The sequence below is a fragment of the Nelumbo lutea genome, chromosome 6 (genome assembly GCF_056320005.1).
Source record: "Nelumbo lutea isolate HS-2025 chromosome 6, American lotus-T2T, whole genome shotgun sequence".
Lineage (NCBI taxonomy): Eukaryota > Viridiplantae > Streptophyta > Magnoliopsida > Proteales > Nelumbonaceae > Nelumbo > Nelumbo lutea.
Window position 1 is genome coordinate 9,988,980 of NC_142689.1, and position 21,370 is coordinate 10,010,349.

General features: G+C 38.4%; 2 protein-coding genes across 2 annotated transcripts in view; both read left to right on the forward strand.

Moving 5' to 3' along the window:
• The first annotated feature begins 1,660 nt into the window (after window positions 1–1,660).
• LOC148847265 (UDP-D-apiose/UDP-D-xylose synthase 2) lies at window positions 1,661–7,110 on the forward strand. Its single transcript, XM_088949669.1, has 9 exons — window positions 1,661–2,186; window positions 2,314–2,406; window positions 2,505–2,612; window positions 5,355–5,469; window positions 5,564–5,697; window positions 5,786–5,887; window positions 5,980–6,072; window positions 6,191–6,326; window positions 6,425–7,110. Exons 1-9 carry the CDS (start codon window positions 1,914–1,916, stop codon window positions 6,538–6,540), a joined length of 1,170 nt encoding a protein of 389 aa, XP_088805795.1. The 5' UTR covers window positions 1,661–1,913; the 3' UTR covers window positions 6,541–7,110.
• Window positions 7,111–8,961: 1,851 nt separating this feature from the next.
• LTA3 (Dihydrolipoamide acetyltransferase, long form protein) overlaps window positions 8,962–21,370 on the forward strand; it is a 37,420-nt gene continuing 25,011 nt past the window's right edge. The window contains exons 1-11 of the mRNA XM_088949670.1: window positions 8,962–9,461; window positions 11,590–11,640; window positions 12,686–12,740; window positions 12,836–12,869; window positions 14,515–14,561; window positions 14,669–14,713; window positions 14,853–14,926; window positions 16,986–17,055; window positions 17,291–17,479; window positions 17,588–17,632; window positions 17,754–17,827. Of these exons, the coding sequence (XP_088805796.1) occupies window positions 9,367–9,461; window positions 11,590–11,640; window positions 12,686–12,740; window positions 12,836–12,869; window positions 14,515–14,561; window positions 14,669–14,713; window positions 14,853–14,926; window positions 16,986–17,055; window positions 17,291–17,479; window positions 17,588–17,632; window positions 17,754–17,827 (779 nt within the window). The 5' untranslated portion in view covers window positions 8,962–9,366. The remainder of the gene's footprint in view (window positions 9,462–11,589; window positions 11,641–12,685; window positions 12,741–12,835; window positions 12,870–14,514; window positions 14,562–14,668; window positions 14,714–14,852; window positions 14,927–16,985; window positions 17,056–17,290; window positions 17,480–17,587; window positions 17,633–17,753; window positions 17,828–21,370) is intronic.

A 21,370-nucleotide genomic window follows, 5' to 3' on the forward strand; every position in this document is an offset into this window, starting at 1 on the left:
CCTTTGAAACTACTCTTTCACAAGAGGCATGAATACAAGGAGTTCAGATTAGTGCCCCCATAAAGTGCATTCCACATACACATCTCATCATCATATGTCTCCAATACACGGTTGTGATGTCTTGTGGGGTGTATACTCTTTGGGTGCCCGTGCAAATTCAACCAAAGATTAAGGATTATTGGGTGTAAATGATTTTTTCGTACATAATACCATACAACGATAATAAAATGGATTTTCAATTACTTGTATTTTTGTGTGTTTCTAAGCTATAGTGATTAGTGAGATTGAGGGTTTTCTCAAATCATACACCGTTTTGCTTCATATAACCAAATTTGGTATAAAGTTAACAAAGATAGAAAGGATACAAAAGCTATTATATCAAAGCTTGAAATGTTCTTAATGGAGGCCTTGAGACAGTAATCTTCTTAAATTAGTATGGAGGTCTGGTCATGAGGTCTTTTGGTCATAAGCCTTCTTTAACATTTTTTTCCTTCTCCAAGCTGTCTTTGCTGGGCAGCTACCCAACAGACATGACCCACCAGCTCTCCAATCACATTTTCAAAGTCATTTGTCCCCACATTCTCTGACTTACAAAAACATCAGACGGCTAGTATGAGTTTGATCTATGCACTTGTCCCTGTGGGAGTGGGACCCTCTTATTCTGGAACTTGACACGTGCACCACGTGCATTAGCCTAGACAGCAAAAGAGCATCTCACGGTACCTCATAGAACATCTCCCGTGCCTCCCGTCAAGCACTGCTTAACTGCAAACATTCTCTATATAAGATCATGCACGAGGAGATATTCCCAGTACATGAATCTGGCAGCGGGTCGAGTTTTATTGAACCCGTGCTGATGTAACCCTACCGGGTTAGGATTGGGTCAGCCTTAATCGGATTTTGAGTTGAGTTGACCAATGTTAAATCCGACCAATTTTGGTTGAAAAAGGATGGGTTCGACATCTTCACAGCCAATCCCATCTGGTAACCCGTAAAACCGGATCCATTTTCATGCTTTCGGTAATAATGGAATTTGAGCTGCCAAAGGGATTCTTTTAGATGTGATGTAACATATCTTCATTCATACACCTCAACCCATTTGATCTCTAACCATCGTTCAAAATAAAGAAAGGCCCCACCAGACCAAACTGTTTCTGGAGAGTACGGATCCCTCGATGCACCAAATCAACTTCTTCTTTGGAAACCAACGATTAAAGTCATTAATAATCAAGATTCTCTTCCGGAAATTGACGATACGTGGCAATCATCATACGACACGTCATCCAGGTAAGTGTCGGTGCTCCCATGCACACGCCATCATCCGCGTTGAAAGTGCGACGAAAATGGCTGTAGCCTCCTGTCCCACGGTTGGCTCCTACTAACATTTTTAATAATAACTCACATGCGCGTTACGTATTGACTCTCAGATTAGAATCTGATTGTGGGCTTTTATTCCATTCCGACACTTTGACATCAAGTCCGCACGTACACACGGGCGTTGTCAAGTCCTTTCGTTTCAAATGACAAATTGGTCACCAACAAAACCTATTATAACACTCTCTTGCTCCCACAATCACAGTGGCAATTGACGTAAATAGTAGGGATTCCATGGGTGAAATGACATTATGAATTAATATTAAATGGAAAATCCACGTTACGTTGGGGACGTACAGCTCATCGCTTCGAAGCCATTCACATGGAGCGTAAATAATGGGGAGTAGGGTCGGATAGAGGCCGAGAGTGGCCAACTTCACTCCACGTAACGACCTCCTCCCTCTTCCTTAAATGCCCTTCTCGTTTTCTTCTCTTTCCGTCGAACGTATCCCGCTGCTGCTCCTGCATTTGTCTCATTCTGTTTTGCATTCTTCACCGGCGAACGTTAGTAACCGGAAGCAACAGTGGGAGATCTGAGAATGGCTTCACCGGCGAGAGTGGATCTTGACGGGAACCCCATCAAGTCGATTACAATCTGCATGATCGGTGCCGGAGGGTTCATCGGCTCGCACCTATGCGAGAAGTTGATGGCTGAGACTCCCCACAAGGTCTTGGCGGTTGACGTGTACAATGACAAGATCAAGCATCTTCTGGAGCCCGCTTCCCAACCCTGGGCCGATCGGATCCAGTTTCATCGCATCAACATCAAGCATGATTCCAGGCTCGAGGGGCTCATCAAAATGGCAGATCTGGTTTGTTATAGGTTTCCGTTTTTGTCTTTTTCCGTCATTGTTGACTTCTTCAGTTTTCGTTGCCATTGGTGTCGATTGGAGGAAGTTGATCTGTATATTGCCGATTAATGTGGTTTCTTGCATTTAGACTATCAATCTTGCGGCGATCTGTACTCCAGCGGATTACAATACCCGTCCTCTTGACACAATTTACAGCAATTTTATCGATGCACTCCCGGTGGTAAGCGTTTCGGATTACTTATTACGTATCTTGTTCGTTAATCGCTATAGATTTAATCCGTTGACTGATTTTGATGCATGTGGATGGGATTTGTTCAGGTGAAGTATTGCTCAGAAAACAACAAACGTCTCATTCACTTCTCTACTTGTGAAGTTTACGGGAAAACGATTGGAAGCTTTCTTCCTAAGGATCATCCTCTACGGCAGGTATCATGCTAGCCTTTCTTCTTCATTCGTTCAATTTATTTTACATTTGTAGAATTCAATTTTTGCTCTTGATCTTCCTTCTTGATGATATTTCATATTGATTGCTTGGATGCCAAAATCGGATATTTTGTTCATGGGAATTTGTATTTGTACGAGTTTAAACAATGCTTCAGATGCTGCACTCTTCTGGATTTTACGTGATTCAATAATCACCAGGCGGGGATAAACTTCTTTTTTGCGGCTTGCCGTTTTTCTAGATCTAATGACATTTTGTTTTGTGTATTGGAATTACCTTATTCTCTCTTCCCTGTTGTGATTGATAGCACCCTGAATCTCTTCGGGGTTGAATTTTAAATGTACGTTTATGCTCAAGTATCATGATTTTGGCCCCCTGAATCACGAAATGGTGTAGTAGAGCTCTAGTGGTAGTGGTCGAGCTATTGGATCATGTTGGGTTCACCATGTCTCAGATTTGGTTTTAATTGTTATGAAATTTAGGATACGGATCAGAGGCCTTCTATTTATGCTGGTAGTTAAGGCAAGGGTTTGATGTGATTGATTTTTACCAAAAAAAAGAGAAAAGAGTATCTGAAAAGAAAAAACCATGGAAGAAAAAAAAACATCAGAAGTGCTTAGTCCGGTTTAATTGGGATTTAAGGTAAATTACTTCTTTGACTTTTTTGCACACCAACCCCCACACATATATAGTACATTTGGATCTTATGATTTATGTATTGATGGTGACATCTAAGTGGACCTTTGTAATCTTTTAGGACGTGTCAATCTTCATAATTATTATTTTTTGATAAAAAACGGTAACTTTCATTAGTGATTAGACAGATTAAGAGATGCATGCCTGGTGCTTATGGAGTGCTCCATATGTGTGGGGGTTGGTGTGCAAAAAAGTGTTTCATTTACAGTGTAGTTTCATTTTACATTAATAACTAATGTCCAGGCATGTTAGGATATCTGAGATGCATGCCTGGTGCTTATGGAGTGCTCTATATGCTCTTCAAGTTTTCTGAGACTGTAAATGAAACTACACTGAAGCTGGACAAGCAATTAGTCTTACTAATATTGCCATTTTCTTAAGCTTTACCTTGAACAACAGCCCTTCTTCACTTATTTCTTCCCTTCCTCTCCCTGATCTCACCTAATAATGCGTACTTTGTTTGAGATACAATGTCCTATTTACAGGAAGCAGTTTTTATGTGCTAGTGTTCTTTAATTGAAATCATCATAGCTCCATCAAAAGAGGTTGGATCCACAGGGGATCTTCAATCCTGTGGATATATCATGGCCTTTGATTAAGTTAGTTTCCAGGTGTTTTTTTTTTTTTCTCCAATACTTGATATTCTTTATCAATTATGATGGTTGACCAGGTTGAAAGGAGTAATTGTACACAAAGCATTTGACAGATTAGGGGTGACTGAAATGGGTGATAACTGTCATGATATCACCAGAAAGGACTAATTTCATGCACATTGAAGGATTTAAAAGGATAACACCTATGTGGGCTGAGCTAGTAAGAGAAGATTGGTTGGTATGCATTTTAATAAGAGAAGATTGGTTTGGCATCGTTGCTGTTTCCTGGAGCAACGGCACCACATCAGAAAAAACGGTGCCCCAAGCCACACCTTGGAAATTGGGAAGCCATGGCTTGGAGCAATGCCAAATTTGGCATTTCCTGGAGCTGCAGCTCGTTGCTGCCAACAGGGCAGTGATGTGGCACTGGATAATGGGTACCAGTGCTGAAAACATTTCCTGGAGCATTGATACCAAACAGAAAAAGTGTCTGTTGCTCCAGGAAACGTCTTACCTGGCGGCAACGGTTCCAAACAAAAATAAAGGCACCATTTTATCAGAAAATGGTGCTTCCAACCACACATCAGCAGCACCGTCTGCAGCATTGATGCCAAACGTATACTAGATGGGTAGGAATGTCAGAATGGAGCCATACTTGTAAGGAAAAGGTGAAATGCCAAAATATGGTTATCCTTTTTGTGTTGTAAAGTAAGCTGGAATATGTAAGATATCTCATGGTCACCCCCATACTCCTATTGTTAGATTAGATGATTTTATTCTCATGTATCTCATTGAGAGAGTAATTTAACGACTTATTGCCAAGGGAAGGCCAATGGTTAAGTAAATACGTCTTGGGGGCTTTCACATAGTTGAATTAGAAGTTCGGATTTCTACCTTTGTTGATGAGGGTAGGATGTGGGACATCACATAGTGAGTTTACTGTAACTACAAGTAGAGGCCATTGCTTGATGAATTGGTAAAATCTTTGGGTTAACAAGCATGAGAACACAGGTTTGATCCTGAGAGTAGCCACTTTGTGCCAAAAAAGAAAAAAAAAACTAAAAAAGCCATAGGTTATGTTTGTATCCCTGGTTGAGCATTTATGTTAAGGAGTCTACCCCTTTGTCCCCTCCCAAGCTGTGTAGTTTTTTTCATTTTCTGGGTTAGTAGGTGGAGCATTTTGGTCATGGGGCTGGTTCTCCGTTTGACCTGGGCCATGCTGGGTAGATTTGTCTGTTGTTGTGGATGAGTGACACACACATGCTCTGTATGTGCAGGTATTCTATAGAAGGCAAACAACCTCCCAAGTTGGAGAATGTTATTTTTTGCTTCTTTTGTTCTGATCCTTTCATTTCTATGATTTTAATTAAAGGAAAAGGAGGAATATTTGAGTTTGTTAAGAATTCCAATTTATGGATGTGTTTTATGATGAAACAGGATCCTGATTTCTATGTCCTCAAAGAAGATTTCTCTCCCTGCATTTTTGGTCCTATTGAAAAGCAGAGGTGGTCCTATGCATGTGCAAAACAACTGATTGAGCGGCTCATTTATGGTTAGTGCACATGCTACATTATCTAGTAATAAATTTCTTATCAGGTACTCATATTAGTCTTCTTGGACATTTAAGTAATTTGAACTTGTTGCAGCTGAGGGTGCGGAAAATGGCCTCCAGTTCACCATTGTAAGACCTTTCAACTGGATTGGTCCAAGGATGGATTTCATTCCTGGGGTTGATGGTCCAAGTGAAGGTGTTCCTAGGGTTCTAGCATGCTTCAGTAATGTAAGTTCAGTTTCTGCTATTAAGTGCAGAACATGCGGGTAATTATAATGCAGTTATTTTTAAACAAGTTTGCCATTTTGTTCTGCAGAATCTCCTTCGTGGTGAGCCACTCAAGCTTGTAGATGGTGGCCAGTCCCAGAGAACATTTGTGTATATCAAAGATGCCATTGAAGCTGTTTTATTGATGATTGTATGTGAACAATCATCTGATAATTTTTCTTTTAAATTACCAAACCCTATATCTATTGTGAATTGGCATCTAAAAGTTTGATTATTACTCAGGAAAATCCTGCGAGGGCTAATGGTCAAATTTTCAATGTGGGTAACCCTAACAATGAAGTTACGGTGAGGCAACTTGCAGAGTTGATGACAGAGGTACTTAAAGAATCTTACATTTCTGTCTCTCGCTCTCTCTCTCTGTTTTAATCTTCTTGTGCATTAGTTTTCCACAGATCTGCTGCTAAATAAAAAATAATCAACTTGTTCTCTCCAGGTGTACTCTAAAGTAAGTGGACAGCCTCCTTTGGAGGTACCTACCATTGATGTAAGCTCTAAAGAGTTCTATGGTGAAGGATATGATGACAGTGACAAGCGAATTCCAGACATGACAATAATCAATAAACAGCTAGGTACTACTTCATTGGTTCATTGTAATATTTCACTCTTTAGATTGCTATAAAGTTTAGAAACATTGCCAGTAACTTTTTTATTTTGCCCTGGAATGCAGGTTGGAACCCTAAGACATCTCTATTTGATTTGCTGGAATCAACCCTCACCTATCAGCACAGGACATACGCCGAGGCTATCAAGCAAGCCATAGCAAAGCCAGTTGCATCCAGCTAAAGGCACATCGTGCATGGTGTGGTTGGTTTTGGGAAAGCTGGTTCTCTCGTTCAGGGTTGTTTTTTGGGAGGTCAATTCTTTTGAAGGAAGCATACACATATTGAAGTGGTTCATATATAATATAATTTTTTTTTTCCAGCGTAGTAGTAAGTCTGTATCTCCGCAATGAGTCTGTAATTCTCTCTCTCTCTATATATCACATAAGATGACAGGTGACTTTGGTAGGGGGATAAATCTCATGTTTACTGTATTGTTGCTTAGAGCATCGCTGCTGGCTACTACGTTGGGGGGTTAGGAAGCCTCTTCTCTGTTTCCTAAGGGGTGTGCTTTATCTTTCTCCTTTTCTGTTCGTTTCTCCTCCAGGGGATGACGCTGTATTTTCTTTTTTTTTTTTTTAACCTTTACCCATGCCATGCTCACGCTATTATTTATTATTTATTTTGAATTGTCTATTCCATGTAACACTTTGGCCCTTTCCACTCCAGAGAAGACCGAACGATTACTTGTATGGAAGAATAATTCTCAAGGTTTCAAAATGAGGAATAAATATAAACATGAAGTTTACTTCAATACTCGTCGTATCTTATCAATCAGAAAACCGTTTCTCCTTTTCTGTCAATTGGGTATTTGAATTTGGAAATTACTTCACTGGTAATTCCTTTTATCGGATAATTGCAAGTTATTTAAACTATCGTGCTTGTGACAGGGGTCCATGACCCATTAAAACTTTGTATATTGTATTTCTAAATCTTGTAATAGCATTTTTTTTCAGGCTCAATTTGGGAAAAGTAGAAATACAATATGTACAGTGCCAAACCTTGTACTTTCTGATTCATGGTATTAACGCTGGTCGAGTTGCTTGGGATAAACTGGTGACCTATCAGCTTGGATAAACAATATGGAACTCTTTGTAAATGGAGCCTCCAGGCCTTCGACTGGGAGTTGGGACCATCATATGAAATGCTCTGTGATCGTGACAAGGTGCCATGTGGGCGTGGAGCTGTTTATTGCTTTATTTTGTCGCCTTCTGCTTTGAGAAGTTAGGACTGATGTGGTACTCACCTATCTCGTTCACGTGCACATGATTTTAACTCTACCAAACTTTAGGCAATCCCCATCGGACAACATTTATGGTTCGGGCCGGGCTTCAGGGGTTCTCTGTTTCTCTGCAACCACACCAAATTTGTATGACTTGGTTTCTTAGATATTTCTTGATCGTCTGCATTACTAATCTTCCTTCAAAATTATTAGGGTCCGTTTGATTCACAGTTGGAATTGTAATTTGAATTGAAATTCTTTAGAATCAGAATTAAAATGGTCTATTCTTATAATCTGTTTGGTTCAGACAAGAATGAGAATAGGTAATAGAATTAGCAGAGATGAGATTTAATTCTCAAGGGAGGGGCAGGCAATGACCTTTCCTTTAAATGGGGAAATGTCATTCCAATTTTGCCCAACCAAATAGTTAGAATCTGAATAGACTATTCCAATTCTGATTCTAAACCTCTATTCCTGCAAACCAAACAGGGCTTTAGATTATGCTGTTTTAGTTTCTCCATTAGAAAATTCAAGCCATATTTCATTCCTTTTATCATAGTATCTTTTGTGACAAAGTAATCTCTATAATTTAATACCTAAACTATTCCAATCTGAAATATTTTAAACTCATTTTACAATCATTAATTGAGAGGAAATTAGGGCTCATTTGGTTCACTGGAGTTGGGGGTATGGAATTGGAACTGGAATGGGTCATTCCAATTTCATCTATTTGTTTGGGTGGAATTATAATCTTATTCTCATTCATGGTGGAATGACATTCTCCCATTTGAGGGAGTGGCCATTCCCTTCCCCTCCATTCGGAATGAAATCTTATTCCAACTGATTTCAATTTTTATTCTGATTCCTGTTTGAACCAAACAACCTATGGGAATAGGTTATTCTAATTTCGATTCCTATAGATTTTGATTCCAATTCCAATTTCAACTCTGACTGCAAGTCAAATAGATCCTTACGGGAATGGGAAAATAATTATTAGTATTGAAATCAAAACTAAAAAATTTAATTTTTACAAGAAATGCTTATAAAGGAAACTACTTCATGAAAATTAAAAACAATAAAGAATATCTACCCTCTCCCAAACATACGAACAAGTTTAAAAGGTATTAACTTCACTCTCAATTTTAATTTTGTGCAAAATCGAATGTAAAATTTCTACTATTTTATTTTATTTTATTTTTCAAATTTTAAATAATTATGATTATGAATTCAGGATCCAATGAGTCAAATGGTTAGACCGGAGTTCAAACTTTGAACCATCACCTGTGCGGCTGAGCCATCTCTTTTATTTATTCATATATTTTTGGTACCTTTTTTTTCTTCTAATTTGTTCATCTTAAATTTAAAAACGACGGGATTGGGTGCATGTAGTAGGTGAGCGTGCAGCTTGCTCCAACGAATCACATCCTCTCCCCACCCCAAAAACAGAAAAAAGGAATCTAAAATATCAATTGCAATTAAATATTTTTATAAGAATGGAATTATGAAATTAATAAAATTAATAAAATTAATAAAATAATACATATTAGACATTACATTTACATATGATATGTTCAGCAGCGCAGCCTGCCTACACTTTGATTCTCAGTTGGTCAATGTTACGATGAATTAAAACCAAAATTCCACCAACCTCAAGTTTGTTGTTTGGATTCCAAATCTCTTGATGGCTTCCTTCTCTTCCTCCTGATTCATCTTCATATCGTCTCGAAATTTGGCAACGCCCGCCGGATCTCTTCGCGCTTAAGCTCTCTCTCCTCCGCCGACGGGTAGATGGCTCTCTCTCGCCTTCGTCAACTGGTTCTCTCTCGAGCTCCTCTCGTCTTGAGGGCCCGCCCTCTTACCACCTCCTGTAGATCTCTTACACGGTACTAATCCCCCTTTTTCCTCCATTAAAATGATTATTCGACCTATTTTCGATTTCGTATATTTTATTTCAACACAAATACAGTTGCCTGCCTTTTGTGATTGATAATGTAGTTGTTTCGATTATATCTAGCGGCTTGATTCGTAGCTTTTTAGTTCAGAAACCGTTACGGATTCTCTACTTGGATAGATGAATGCTTCCTAGACTCTTGTTGTGATTCAATAATGAACACGTCTTTTATAGTGTGAATTCCGAAACAGTATAAGAGCGGAGGAACGAAAATTACTAAATTCTTTTGAAGAGAGCTTTCTTCTAATGATTCATGAAGTCTCTCTCCTTTTTTTTTTCCGGTGTCCGGGGGGATTGGGTTTAGGGTCTTAGGGAGACAAAAACCTACAGTTGTTTTATTTGAAAATCAAAGGAGAATGTCAAGAAGTGCAAATTCACTGGGAGAACTTCTGTTTTGGGCTCAGTTGTAACTGATTTGAGAATTCACTGGATAGCTAAGAGCTTATCTCTCCCATTTCATTGCTGGTTGTACCATGTTTTGAAATTCTAATAAAGTTATATTTTTCTCTTTAACCATTTTGCAAGGGAAGCCTCAAGGTCTCAATGATTTTTATGCAATTCTATGGCCAGGATTAGAGGAAAAGGAAGACAAATGGCATTGTCAGAAAATGGATGAGTGGGAGGGAAATAGGTCCTTCCCTCATTCATGAGTTAAGATCCGTATTAGAGGTTGAAAAGTATAACGGACTAATGTTGATATATCACCACTTGCACAGCTGTTCAGTAGACATCCTTCATAGATATTTAAGTATGAATCTCAAAAATAGAACTACTTGTTTTGTGGTAAGGGTTGACCACAGGGCATGACAAAATAAAAAAGAAAATCATATGTAAAAGGGGAAAGGAAAGGGCTTTCAGGACTAGTGGTGTATGAACATAAGCCTATTTCTGAAGAAAAAAAGACCTATCTCTACTTGATTTTTTTGTTAATCACCAACACATCCAAGGAGTATCCCTGTTGCGACAACTGAATGTAATTTTAGGACTAATAAAAGGGTAAAGCAGAGAACCTCATGATTCAAAATGGTAATGGTTTTCTGAAGCAGGTTTTTGCATAAATCCTCTTGGTTAAGAGGAATACGGATTTGTTCCTCACAGAGTGCTCCTCACACCAACCTCACAGAACTTGCAGCTGCACATCGGGAACATCTCCTGTACTTGTATGTTGTCACACATGGGGAGATGTTCCCAATGCACGGCTCCAATATGCTGTGAGGTTGTTGTGAGGAGGAAATCCGAATTCAGTTAAGAGCACATGTAGGATACTGGTTTGGTCAAGATGGTATTCTAATAATCAATAAAACTTGCATACCAGTATACCCTTTTTTTTTCTCATAATCAATAAAACTTGATTGCTGCTGATAAAAAAACATCTTGGAAGCTCATCAGTAATCTTTTCCCATTTTCCTCTTTGCATACAATACCAAGTAGGAAAGTAGTATCTGACTATAGTGTAAGTGCATAACATTATGGGGATCTTTGGAATGATAATACCTCACTTTTGCATATTGGTTTTTCTAAGCCCCCTTTTTATGAAATGGTTGCGATGTTATAACCCATGGGAGTATGAAATTTCGTGCTGTTTAGGCATAAAGCAATCAAGAAATTTGCTATGTGCAACTTTATGTTTCTAGTTACACATATCACATTTTGATACCTGGGTTGATCAATGTTTCTCCCTATGAGTCATAACAACATTTTCCCTTTTCAAAGTAACCCTTAGAGAGTTAATTGAAGAAAGGGAGTCTTGATGGGTTAGGTAGCTGGGCTAGCCTAAACCAAACTGTGGTGTGCCTGGCACAACCTGTTTGTTTGTGTACACACACACACACACAAGGACGCACACACACTATGTTAGCAATCAACAAAAAGGGTACCCTTAGAGAACTTTGTTCTTTTGTCCAAATACTTAATCAATGCTGACTAGTTTTTTCTTTCTTTCTTGCTTTCTTCCTTGTGTGATATCTAGTTGGTTAAACCATATTAGGTACACAAATGCTTGCTCTTTCTTCAAAGTTGCATGGCTTTTGATTGTTTTTTTGGTCATTTTATTGGTGCAGCCTGACCAATGTGCAAGGTTCTTTTGTTGAAGGTGACTGCACTCTTTTAAGGTCAGCATATGATGACTTTCTTTGCTCTTGAAATACCGCTATCTTCACTATTTAGTGCCTGATTTATGTGGTAATTCTTATAGTTGCTTACATTTCTGCTGTCTTGATTCTCTGATGATGATGGACTTCTAAACATTTTTGGGTACATTTGGATGATATTAAGCATGCTTGGCAATGAGTCTGTCTCTGTTAAACAGGCTTGCTATACACAACTGTTGTACATGCAATCAGTCTGTGATGGGTGTGGGTTAAAGGGCTGAATAGAAAGAGGAAGTTGATTTTCTGTACTATTCCTTCTGCCCACATTTGATCAGTCTGGACTGAAAGAATTGAGCAGGCTTGTGAAAGTGTATTTACAAGAGAGTAAGAGAAAGGTGGTGGGGAGAATTTGCTCTTGGGCTGCTGCTAGCAGTATTTTTAAGAACTTGTTTGAGGATAGGGGGTGGTTTTGGGTTACATTTGCATTTTTTTGGGGGATTTGGTCCTGGGCTCAGTTTGTTTTCTGAGTTTATAATGAATACTTCATCTTTCTCAGAAAAAGTAAAAAAAAAAAAACTAGCTTACCCAATGATGGTGGAATTGAGAGATATTTTAACCAAAATCACATTTGCATGGATGTTATTTTTTTATAGGCTTTGGATGGAAATGATTTTCTGTGCCAATGAATCTTACATGGCAAAAATGAGTGCTTTTGTTCAATAATATTGTGATACTTAATAGCTATTTTTCAGTATCGTAGTTTTTATCATTGATTATGCATATATTAACATTTTCTATAGTTTTCTTGCAAGTTTACATTCTCCATATTCCATCTCATCTTTGAATGATTGGAATTTTCCTTGAAATTGAAATTGGAAAATGGAAACTTTGATTTTAAGTATTACAAGATGACCATGTTTTCTTTAGGGGGTAGTGGGGGGGGGGTATGTGGGACAGTGGAGGCCTATCATCTATGTTTGGAGCTTATTCCTAGTTGTACTATTTATTTTTTCTGTTTAATTTTGACGTGTTTCTTCATTAACTCACTGCTTGTTGAAAACATCAGGTCCACGTCATTATTCATGGTCAATGGAATCCATGAAAGGTCTTCGGCGCTCAAGGTTAGTCCTTGGATAATATTGTAAACTACACATTCACCTAATGGATACTACTTATTTATTTTTGATCATTGTCTAATGCATACTATTTATTGCAGTTGCAAATTGGTGTCCGATATTGCTCATCTGCTGGTATAAAATTTCTTTCCTTTTTATTGTAAATATATCATAATCTTTGTAAGCACTTAAGTATTTAAGATATTTCTTAAAGAAGCTTCTGTAGTTTCGTTTTTTTTTTTTTTCTTTTTGTTCCAGTTCATGGTGGTGGTTATATTGTGGACTGATTGTCCTTTGACTAATTTAATTGGTAATGTTAGAATGACCAGTGAAATTTAATATGTGGTACTGGGTGAAGACTAAGTAGAGGTGTAAATCGGGCTGTTCTGGGCTGGCACGGCATGGACCTGTGGGCCAAGCCATGTTTTTTTTTTCATTTTTGAAAAAAATAATCAAATGTTTAACATAAATTTTGAAAATAGACAAAAGATTAAAAAAGATCTTAAAATTTTATTTTATATGAATTTTGATGTATACAATTGTTTATTTTATTTTGAAAGGTAAGGTAAATTTTATTTCAACCAACTGCACAGAACACCCTTCCTCCTCTTGCTTGTCAGAAGGGGGCTCACTCACCAAACACCCCTCAAAACTGGGCTCACCTTGTGTCAGACAAAGTGTCAAACTTGACTGCAAAACAGTTGGACTTCCAGTCCTAGAAGAAGGAACTTGGGAAGCAAGATTTCTTTCAACACCATGTGAAGGGGGCTTAATTCTCTCAAACCTTTATCAAATGGCTTTCAAAGGAACAAGGGCTTGAGAGGTCCCTGTCCAATTTTTATATATGCGATAATAAAATGAAATAATATAAAATAAAATTATATCTATCTATCTATCTATATCTATATCTATATCTATATGTATATTTGTTTACTTTGTTGTCATTTGTGTTATCATGTTCTATTTTAGTTGGTGATGCCATTTGTAACTTCCTGTTCTAGTGAAAGCTTGGATTTCAGAAAATGGAAAAACCTATAGAGGTATAGAGATAAAAAATTTGTGCCTGGGCAACTATTCCCCAAAACTCTTGAATGTTAAATGAAATTAGGGGATAAGTAGCTGGGTCTGGCTTATCAATTATTAGGTATATAAAGCACATCTGTGTTCTATTGTAAGTTTTTTTTTTTTTTTTCCACATATCAATAAAAATTAAGTTAACAATAAAAAACTCAATCTCATATTTATAAGGCATATAATAAGATGTATGAAGCTCTTTATTATTTTTTAGTTTTTTTCATTGTGTTTGCCTTGTGATATCTCTTTTTTTTTTTTTTTTTTTTTTCTAATGGATCTTATGCTAAATAGTATTTCCTCTTCTACATCTCGTCCTAACATGGAGAAGAAACAACATAGTTAGTTTATTGCATTAATAAATTACTTCAGCTTAGAGGTGTGACAGCATGTGTTTACTGAAGAGAAAAGATAAATATAAATTGATAATAGCATATATCTGTATGAATATTTCTTTTCCTAGATTTTGAGAAATTAAGAGAAGAGGCACCCCAGTCTCCTGTATCAGTGCCTATACCCATATCCATATCTGGGCATGTTAGTTGCCCAAAAAAGTCAACAAAAAAAAAGATAAGGAAATTCCATCCTCAACAGCATAAAAACAAAATTTGCATGATTATTCTAGGTCATGTTTATTAAATAAGTTAACATTGCTCATCAACAGAGGGTATTAGGTCTTCTAACATTAATGACTAAGTTGCTATGGCAGAGACTCCGCATACTATTCTTGAAATGCCAGCCCTCTCCCCTACAATGGTGAGTAATTGGGAAGAGAATTTGAGGCCTACACCTTTGATTCAGTTTCTCAATTTATTTTTCTTCTGTATTGTATGCTTACGGTGCAGTTCTATATTCCTATGCAGAACCAAGGTAACATTGCAAAGTGGAGGAAAAAAGAAGGAGATAAGGTATGCATGAATTGTATAATGCATGAAGGTTATTGTAGTTTTCTACTGCAAACATGTCAGTCACTCATGATTGCCGGGATACTAGTTTGCTGTTGCATCAGTAATTCTTGTTTTGTTGACTTTTTACTTGACCTAACAGATAGGAGTGGGTGATGTAATATGTGAGATAGAGACAGACAAAGCTACTCTTGAGTTTGAGAGTCTTGAAGAGGGGTAATTCTATTTTCCTTACTGCTGACTTTATGCACTTGGTAGCTCAGTGTAAGATTCATGACCTATGTTTTTCTTCAGAATTTGCATAATCATTGAAATAGAGTGGTTTAAGGGTGCTGCCACACTTGATACCATGTTGGTGATCACAACAGAGAAAAAAAGAATAAAAATTACCAGAAAAAGAGAGTTTTAAGGGTGCTGCAACACTTAATAGGTAGAAAGGAGAAGGGAGAAAGAAGAAAAGAAGAGAGAAGGGAGAAAAAGGGTTTGAAGAAGTCCCAAATTGTGGGTATCAGAGTGCTGTCCCACTCACCTAAATATGTTCTTTAAACATAAAAGAAAAATTATATCTTCACCCTTAATAAGGGCGGCAGAAACTAGAAAAAGAAATAATAAATGGCCCAAGGCCCATTAAGACAGAACAGCATAATAGTCCAACGATAAATAAAAAAACAGAAAATATAATCTAAGGCCTATCTTCAATAACAGTCTCTCTCTCTCTCTCTCTCTCTCTCTCTCTCTCTCTAAATAGAGGTATTATATTCAGAAAGAGGGAGAGGTTCCCTCAAACCATATGTTTATCAAGCAGAGCTCAGAAGCATATACAAAAAGAGAATTAGAACACAAAATCCATGTTAAATTTGGAAATTGTCATAAAGAAAAATATGTTCCCAATTGCTATAAAAGTATTGGTATTTCAGTCCACCAAACTCCTTGGCTCAGCTGGACAAGAGGATGATGGTTCATTGGTTCTCTCACCCTTCCCCAGTAATTGGTCCAAGGCCCTGGCCTTGCTTATGAATATTTTTCTATTTCTTTCATTCCAGATCAACCAGCAGATGGCAGGAGACTTTGGCTTCCATAAGACAATTCCTCAGGTGTAACCCATTGTTTATTGAGCAGCTTTAAACAATGAGTCAACACACTATAAGAAAAGTGGCATTGAACCAGCGGATGTGAGACCAATTTTTGTTCCAAGTCACACATACAACCGGATTATTTTCCAGATGAGCTCCTTCCAATAATAAGTGGTCAATGGTGAGAATCCTATCGAGCACCAATGCCATAAGATGAAAGATACTTTGGAGGGGTACTTGCAGTTCCAGATCCACCTCCATGGCACTTGTTCACTGTTATCCTCTGACAACACTGAATAGAAAGATGACCTAACAGTGAACATAGCTGATGTTTCCAGCTTCCACCCTTTTTGTCCTATCGTTTTCTCATTTTTTCTACTACACATTAGTTTGCACTCTGGTTATGTACTTAGAATATAACATTTTAATACTTCCTCAGATGCTCTCTTCTATTGTGAATTTATTAACATACAATGCAAGATCCTTTATATATTCACAGTTTTTTGGATGTAGGTGGGGGGAGTAGCATAAACTATTCTGGAGACATTAGGATATTAGATAGAATTTAAGGTCCAAAAAACAGTAGTTCCTTTCCAGATTATTGGGGGATGCAAAGGAGATGATGTTTCAGGGGATTCACCTGTTTAACCTTGGTTTTGGGGGTTGACCTGTTTCTCGGTGTAGACAGGCCTTATACTGATCCCCCTGAACAGGTTTGAAAAAGCTAAAAATAAATAAATAAATAAAAGCGCCTAACAATACAGACCGGTATGCCCCATCTGGCGTATCAGCCTGTACGAAAATGTTTTTGTAATGATGCCCTACTTATTGTTTAGGTATTTCATGGCTTATTTCTTCTGTTTCTCAAAAAATTAACCTACTATCCCAAATTTGTTTTGGATATTTCAGCTAACCCACTTGATTTTATATATATTGAGTGACTGAAGTGCAAACCACAAATGATGTTAGGACATTGGTCAGATTCTCTTCCTCCTTCCACCCCTCCTTTTTTTTTCTCCCCATTCTTCATCAGGTTGAGCAGTTCTGCTGTGATTTGTACTTATGCGACAGGCACAAATGACTCATTTATTTTTTTAATAATTGACTTTTAATGATTAAAATTTTTATTCATTTCAAATAGTGGGTGCTTGGGCCATCCTTGTACATACTTTCTCTGATTTTCTAGCAAATATTCTATGCAGATTCCTGGCTAAGATACTAGTGCCAGAAGGTTCAAAGGATGTGCCTGTGGGACAACCTATTGCAATAACAGTAAGTTGTGATAATTTCTATGTATGTGCTAATCATTATCTGTCTGTCTCATTGAGTACTATGTCTTATTTGATTGTTAATCTTGTTAAGTGTGAAATACAGAGGGGAGTGCTCTCCACATAGTTTTGTTGAACTAGAAGATACAACTACATTCTGTTTTTCTGTAATTTCTATGGGAGTCAAGTATACTTAACACATTGTATATTTCTAACATCAAACTCCATTTGGTTTCAAGGTTGAGGATGCCAATGATATAAAAAACGCTCAGGCCATTGACAGTGGTTCTGAGGCCAAAAAGCAAAAATCACCTGATGAAAATGTTGAAAATGGAGAGGAGGCGCAAAGCACAAATTCTGCTGGTATCAACTTGTCAGAGCTTCCTCCACATACTGTTGTTGAAATGCCAGCATTATCCCCTACAATGGTGAGAAAATGCATACAAAGATTTGATGCCAGTATTTCATTTTCTCCTGCTGGATTTTATTCTTTGCTTCCAGACACTTAGGTCACATTTCTATGTGCTCCTCTGCAGAATCAGGGAAACATTGCAAAATGGAGGAAGAAGGAAGGAGAAAAGGTCAGTCGCGTTTAAATTCAAGTTATTGCATTTCTGTTATCTCTTCTTTTCTCCTGAGTATATACTAATTATTGTCTATTTGTCAAGACCCATTTTCCTGACTATTTGCTTATTCTAACAGATAGAAGTGGGTGATGTCATTTGTGAAATAGAGACAGACAAAGCTACTCTTGAATTTGAAAGTCTTGAAGAGGGGTAAGTCCATTTTTCCCCTACTAGTGTGCTTATAGTTGGAATTTGGAAAGCAGACAATGTAACTGATGCTGGAGATAAATGTGGTACTTTGGGCTTGTCTCTATTTCTTTAAGGTTCATATCAAACCTTACAAACAGAATCTTTCATCTAGACAGCTCCTTTAAATATCATTGATTTGCATTCTCTTCTTTGTTTTGTGAGTGTGGCAGACATTTGGATATTGAAATGGATGAGTAGTAAAACTAGAAATGATATTATGCTGGACATATTTCTTTTTATATTTAATAAAATTGATGATTACTTATCAACAAAGGCGAGTTTATCCATGGAGATGTAGGAGTTTCTCTGATAGTTGATAAAATGAGAGAACGAATTAAGATGATTTTGGTATCTGATAAAAGACAATATAGCAACAGCAAGCAGTGGTTTGATGCAAGTTGAAAGGTCTAGAAGAGTGAGCATCAGGTCAAAAAGAACATGGGTTGTGGTAGTGAAGAATGAGCTGAGGTTTTACAATTTTTCCATGGCTATGTTCCTAGATTGTTTGGAATGGAAAATCAAGTTTTGGTTAGCTGACTCCAGATGGTGGAAATAAGGCTTTGTTATTGTGGGTTTGTTCTGTTTTTTTTTTTTGATCAATAACATCAACTTCATTAAATTAAGAGAATAGAGGGAAAAGAATACAAAGGGAGATAAAATAACTTAGCTCCCCAAAAACAGAAAACACAGGGAATGCAAAGAAAATAAAAAACTAGCCCAAAAAACAGCCTCCCCATTCACTCCTTGCTTGGCCAACCCATCCACAAATGAGTTGGCATTCCTCCTCACCCAGCTGTACTGAACCTCAATGTCCCTACCCAGCCATAAGAACTGTTTTTTCTCATTGTTAAAGTTCCACAAACCACTGTCCTCTGTCTTCAACCAATTAACCACCACCTTCGAGTCACCTTCCAGAATCAAACAACTAATATTTAGATCTTTTGCTCTTCGAATTCCTTCAAGCGCTACAAGGATCTCAGCCCTAAGAGAGTCACCTCCTCCAATAGGGCCAGAGAATAAAGTAGTAACAATCTCTTCCTCATTCCTGAAGACTCTTCCAATCCCAGAGGGCCCTGGATTCCTTACACTGCTGCCATCAAAATTCAGCTTTATAAAGCCCGAGGGGGGAGGGGACCAGGACGGACAAAGAGTCCTCTTGCATCTAGCAGTGAAAGCAATCTCTTTCTAGTTTCTTAGTAAGTCATCCATAGGACAATCTGAAAACAACTCCAAGGATTTTAGCCAGTGGACCGCTCTTATGAGGATTCGATCTAATAAATCTTCCAAAGTTTTTTCCTTGTCAGAAAATATGCGTGAGTTTCTTTCTTCCCACAAAGACCAGCAAACCGCTGCCCTAATACACCTCCACATAGTCTTCCCTCACTTCTTAGGCCAACTGAAAAAAGAAGGAGGAAACAAACCTTGGACAGTCTCTGGAGGATACTAAGAACGCCCAAAACGGGAGAAAACCCACTCCCAAACAGATTTAGCAACCTTACAAGAGACCATGAGGTGGTAGCCAGATTCCCCATCAGCTTTACAAAGAGCACATCTATTAGGAAGTAGACAATAGTTGGGTCTCTTTCTTTGGAGTAAGTCTAAAGTGTTGATTCTTTCCAAGAAAATTTCCCAACAAAAAAACCCCACTCGAGGAGGAATAAGTTTGCTCCAAATTTCCTTAACTGGAAAGGACAACCTCAGGGGGGTAGGAGGCTGAGTTAAGGTTTTAAAGAAAGAAGCACAAGAAAAGGTACCAGAGTTAGAACCAAAATCTGGTGTCTTCCTTTGCAGGGTTTAGGAAGACACCCTCAAGAGAGGCTAGCAGAGCTACCAGGCTATCCAAGTCCGTATCCCTAATTGCCCTACGCAGGCCAAGGTTCCAACCAAAGCCCGAAGTGGAAGCTGAAGGGACTAAGAAGAAAGAAATGGGTTCATTTTTCAAGTCTGAAAGAGCATACAAGGAAGGAAACTTGTCTTTCAGAGGAGAATCCCCGACCCAAAGATGTTCCCAGAAATTTATTTGGTTACCAGAGTTTAGACCATACCTGATCCAAGGGGAGAAAACTGGAAGCAGATTGTGGATGGATTTCCAAGGAGAAGCAGCTGAAGTCTTTTCCAAGATTCTAGGATCCCAGCCATTGTCTTTCAGCCCATGAATGCTAGCCACAATCTTAGTCCACAATTTATCCCTTTCCGAAGAGAACCTCTACAACCACTTCCCCAGAAGAGCCATGTTCCTTTTCTTGAAATTACCAATCCCAAGACCTCCTTGTGTTTTACACCTAGAAACCACCTCCCAACTCACCCTATGATCTCTCTTCTCCTCTCCAGGCTCCCAGAGAAAGTTCCTTATTAATTTTTCCAAAAGATTTGAAACCTTTGAGGGGATCTTAAGCACTGACAGAAAGTAAACAGGAAGGTTGGCTAGGGTAGATCTAATGAGACAGACTCTTCCACCTAAAGAAAGATGACTCCTCTTCCAGGCCGCTAGCCTCTTCTCAAACCTCTCCACTACCGGAGCCCAAAAGCTAACCCTCTTAGGATTATCTCCTAAAGGGAGGCCCAAATAAGTCAGGGGCCAAACCGTAATAGCACAACCTAGCTCGTCTGCAGATTCCCTTAGATCTCTTTCGTTCACATTCACTCCCACCACACAACTCAAAAAGTTGTATTGTCAACTTTAGATTCCGAATCCAACTGAGGTTCCCTCCTTCACAGAAAAGGATAGTATCATCTGCAAATTGAAGAACAGTCAAGGGAACCTCCTCCCCTTCTACTCTCCACCCTCTTATCAGATTCCTCGAGTCTGCTCTATGGATTAATCGCCCAAACACATCAACAATAAGGGTGAAAAGAAAAGAAAGAGGATCTCCTTGTCTTAGACCTCTCAACGCCGGAAAGAAGTCAACCACAGTCCCGTTCACCAGGATAGAATAATAGCAAGTCCTAACACAACCCCAGATCCACTTGCACCACCTGTCACCAAAACCAAAACTCCTCAACACCTCCATCAAGAAAGACCAATCAACCAAGTCGAAAGTCTTCTCCAAATCCAATTTGCAAACCACTCCCTTCTTCTTTGACTTTTTAAAGCTCTCCAAGCTCTCATTTGCAATGAGGATCTGATCGGTGATCTGTCTTCCCTCCACAAAAGCACTTTGGTTGGGTGCAATAATAGAGGGGAGCACCTTCTTTATCCTGAGAGACAATACCTTTGCAATGATTTTGTACAAGCTAGTCACCAGACTAATAGGTCTAAAATCTTTTGGTTGAGAAGCATCTTTCTTCTTTGGGGCTAAGGCAATGAAAGTTGAGTTCAAGCCCGGGTTTATTACACCCCTCCTGTGGAACTCCTCACAAACCGAAGCAAGATCATTCTCCAAAATATCCCAGCAATCCTGGTAAAAGGCCATTGTGAACCCATCTGGACCCGGAGCTTTTGTCCTATCCATAGAGAATACTGCTTCCTTTACCTCCTCCATATTGAACCTTTTTTCTAGCCAC

Excerpts from the sequence above, each read along its gene's own strand:
- LOC148847265 (XM_088949669.1), top strand. The coding sequence starts at position 1,914 with ATGGCTTCACCGGCGAGAGTGGATCTTGACGGGAACCCCATCAAGTCG. Across the intron at positions 2,613-5,354 it reads AGGATCATCCTCTACGGCAG|GATCCTGATTTCTATGTCCT; the intron begins GTATCATGCTAG and ends ATGATGAAACAG. Across the intron at positions 5,888-5,979 it reads AAGCTGTTTTATTGATGATT|GAAAATCCTGCGAGGGCTAA; the intron begins GTATGTGAACAA and ends ATTATTACTCAG.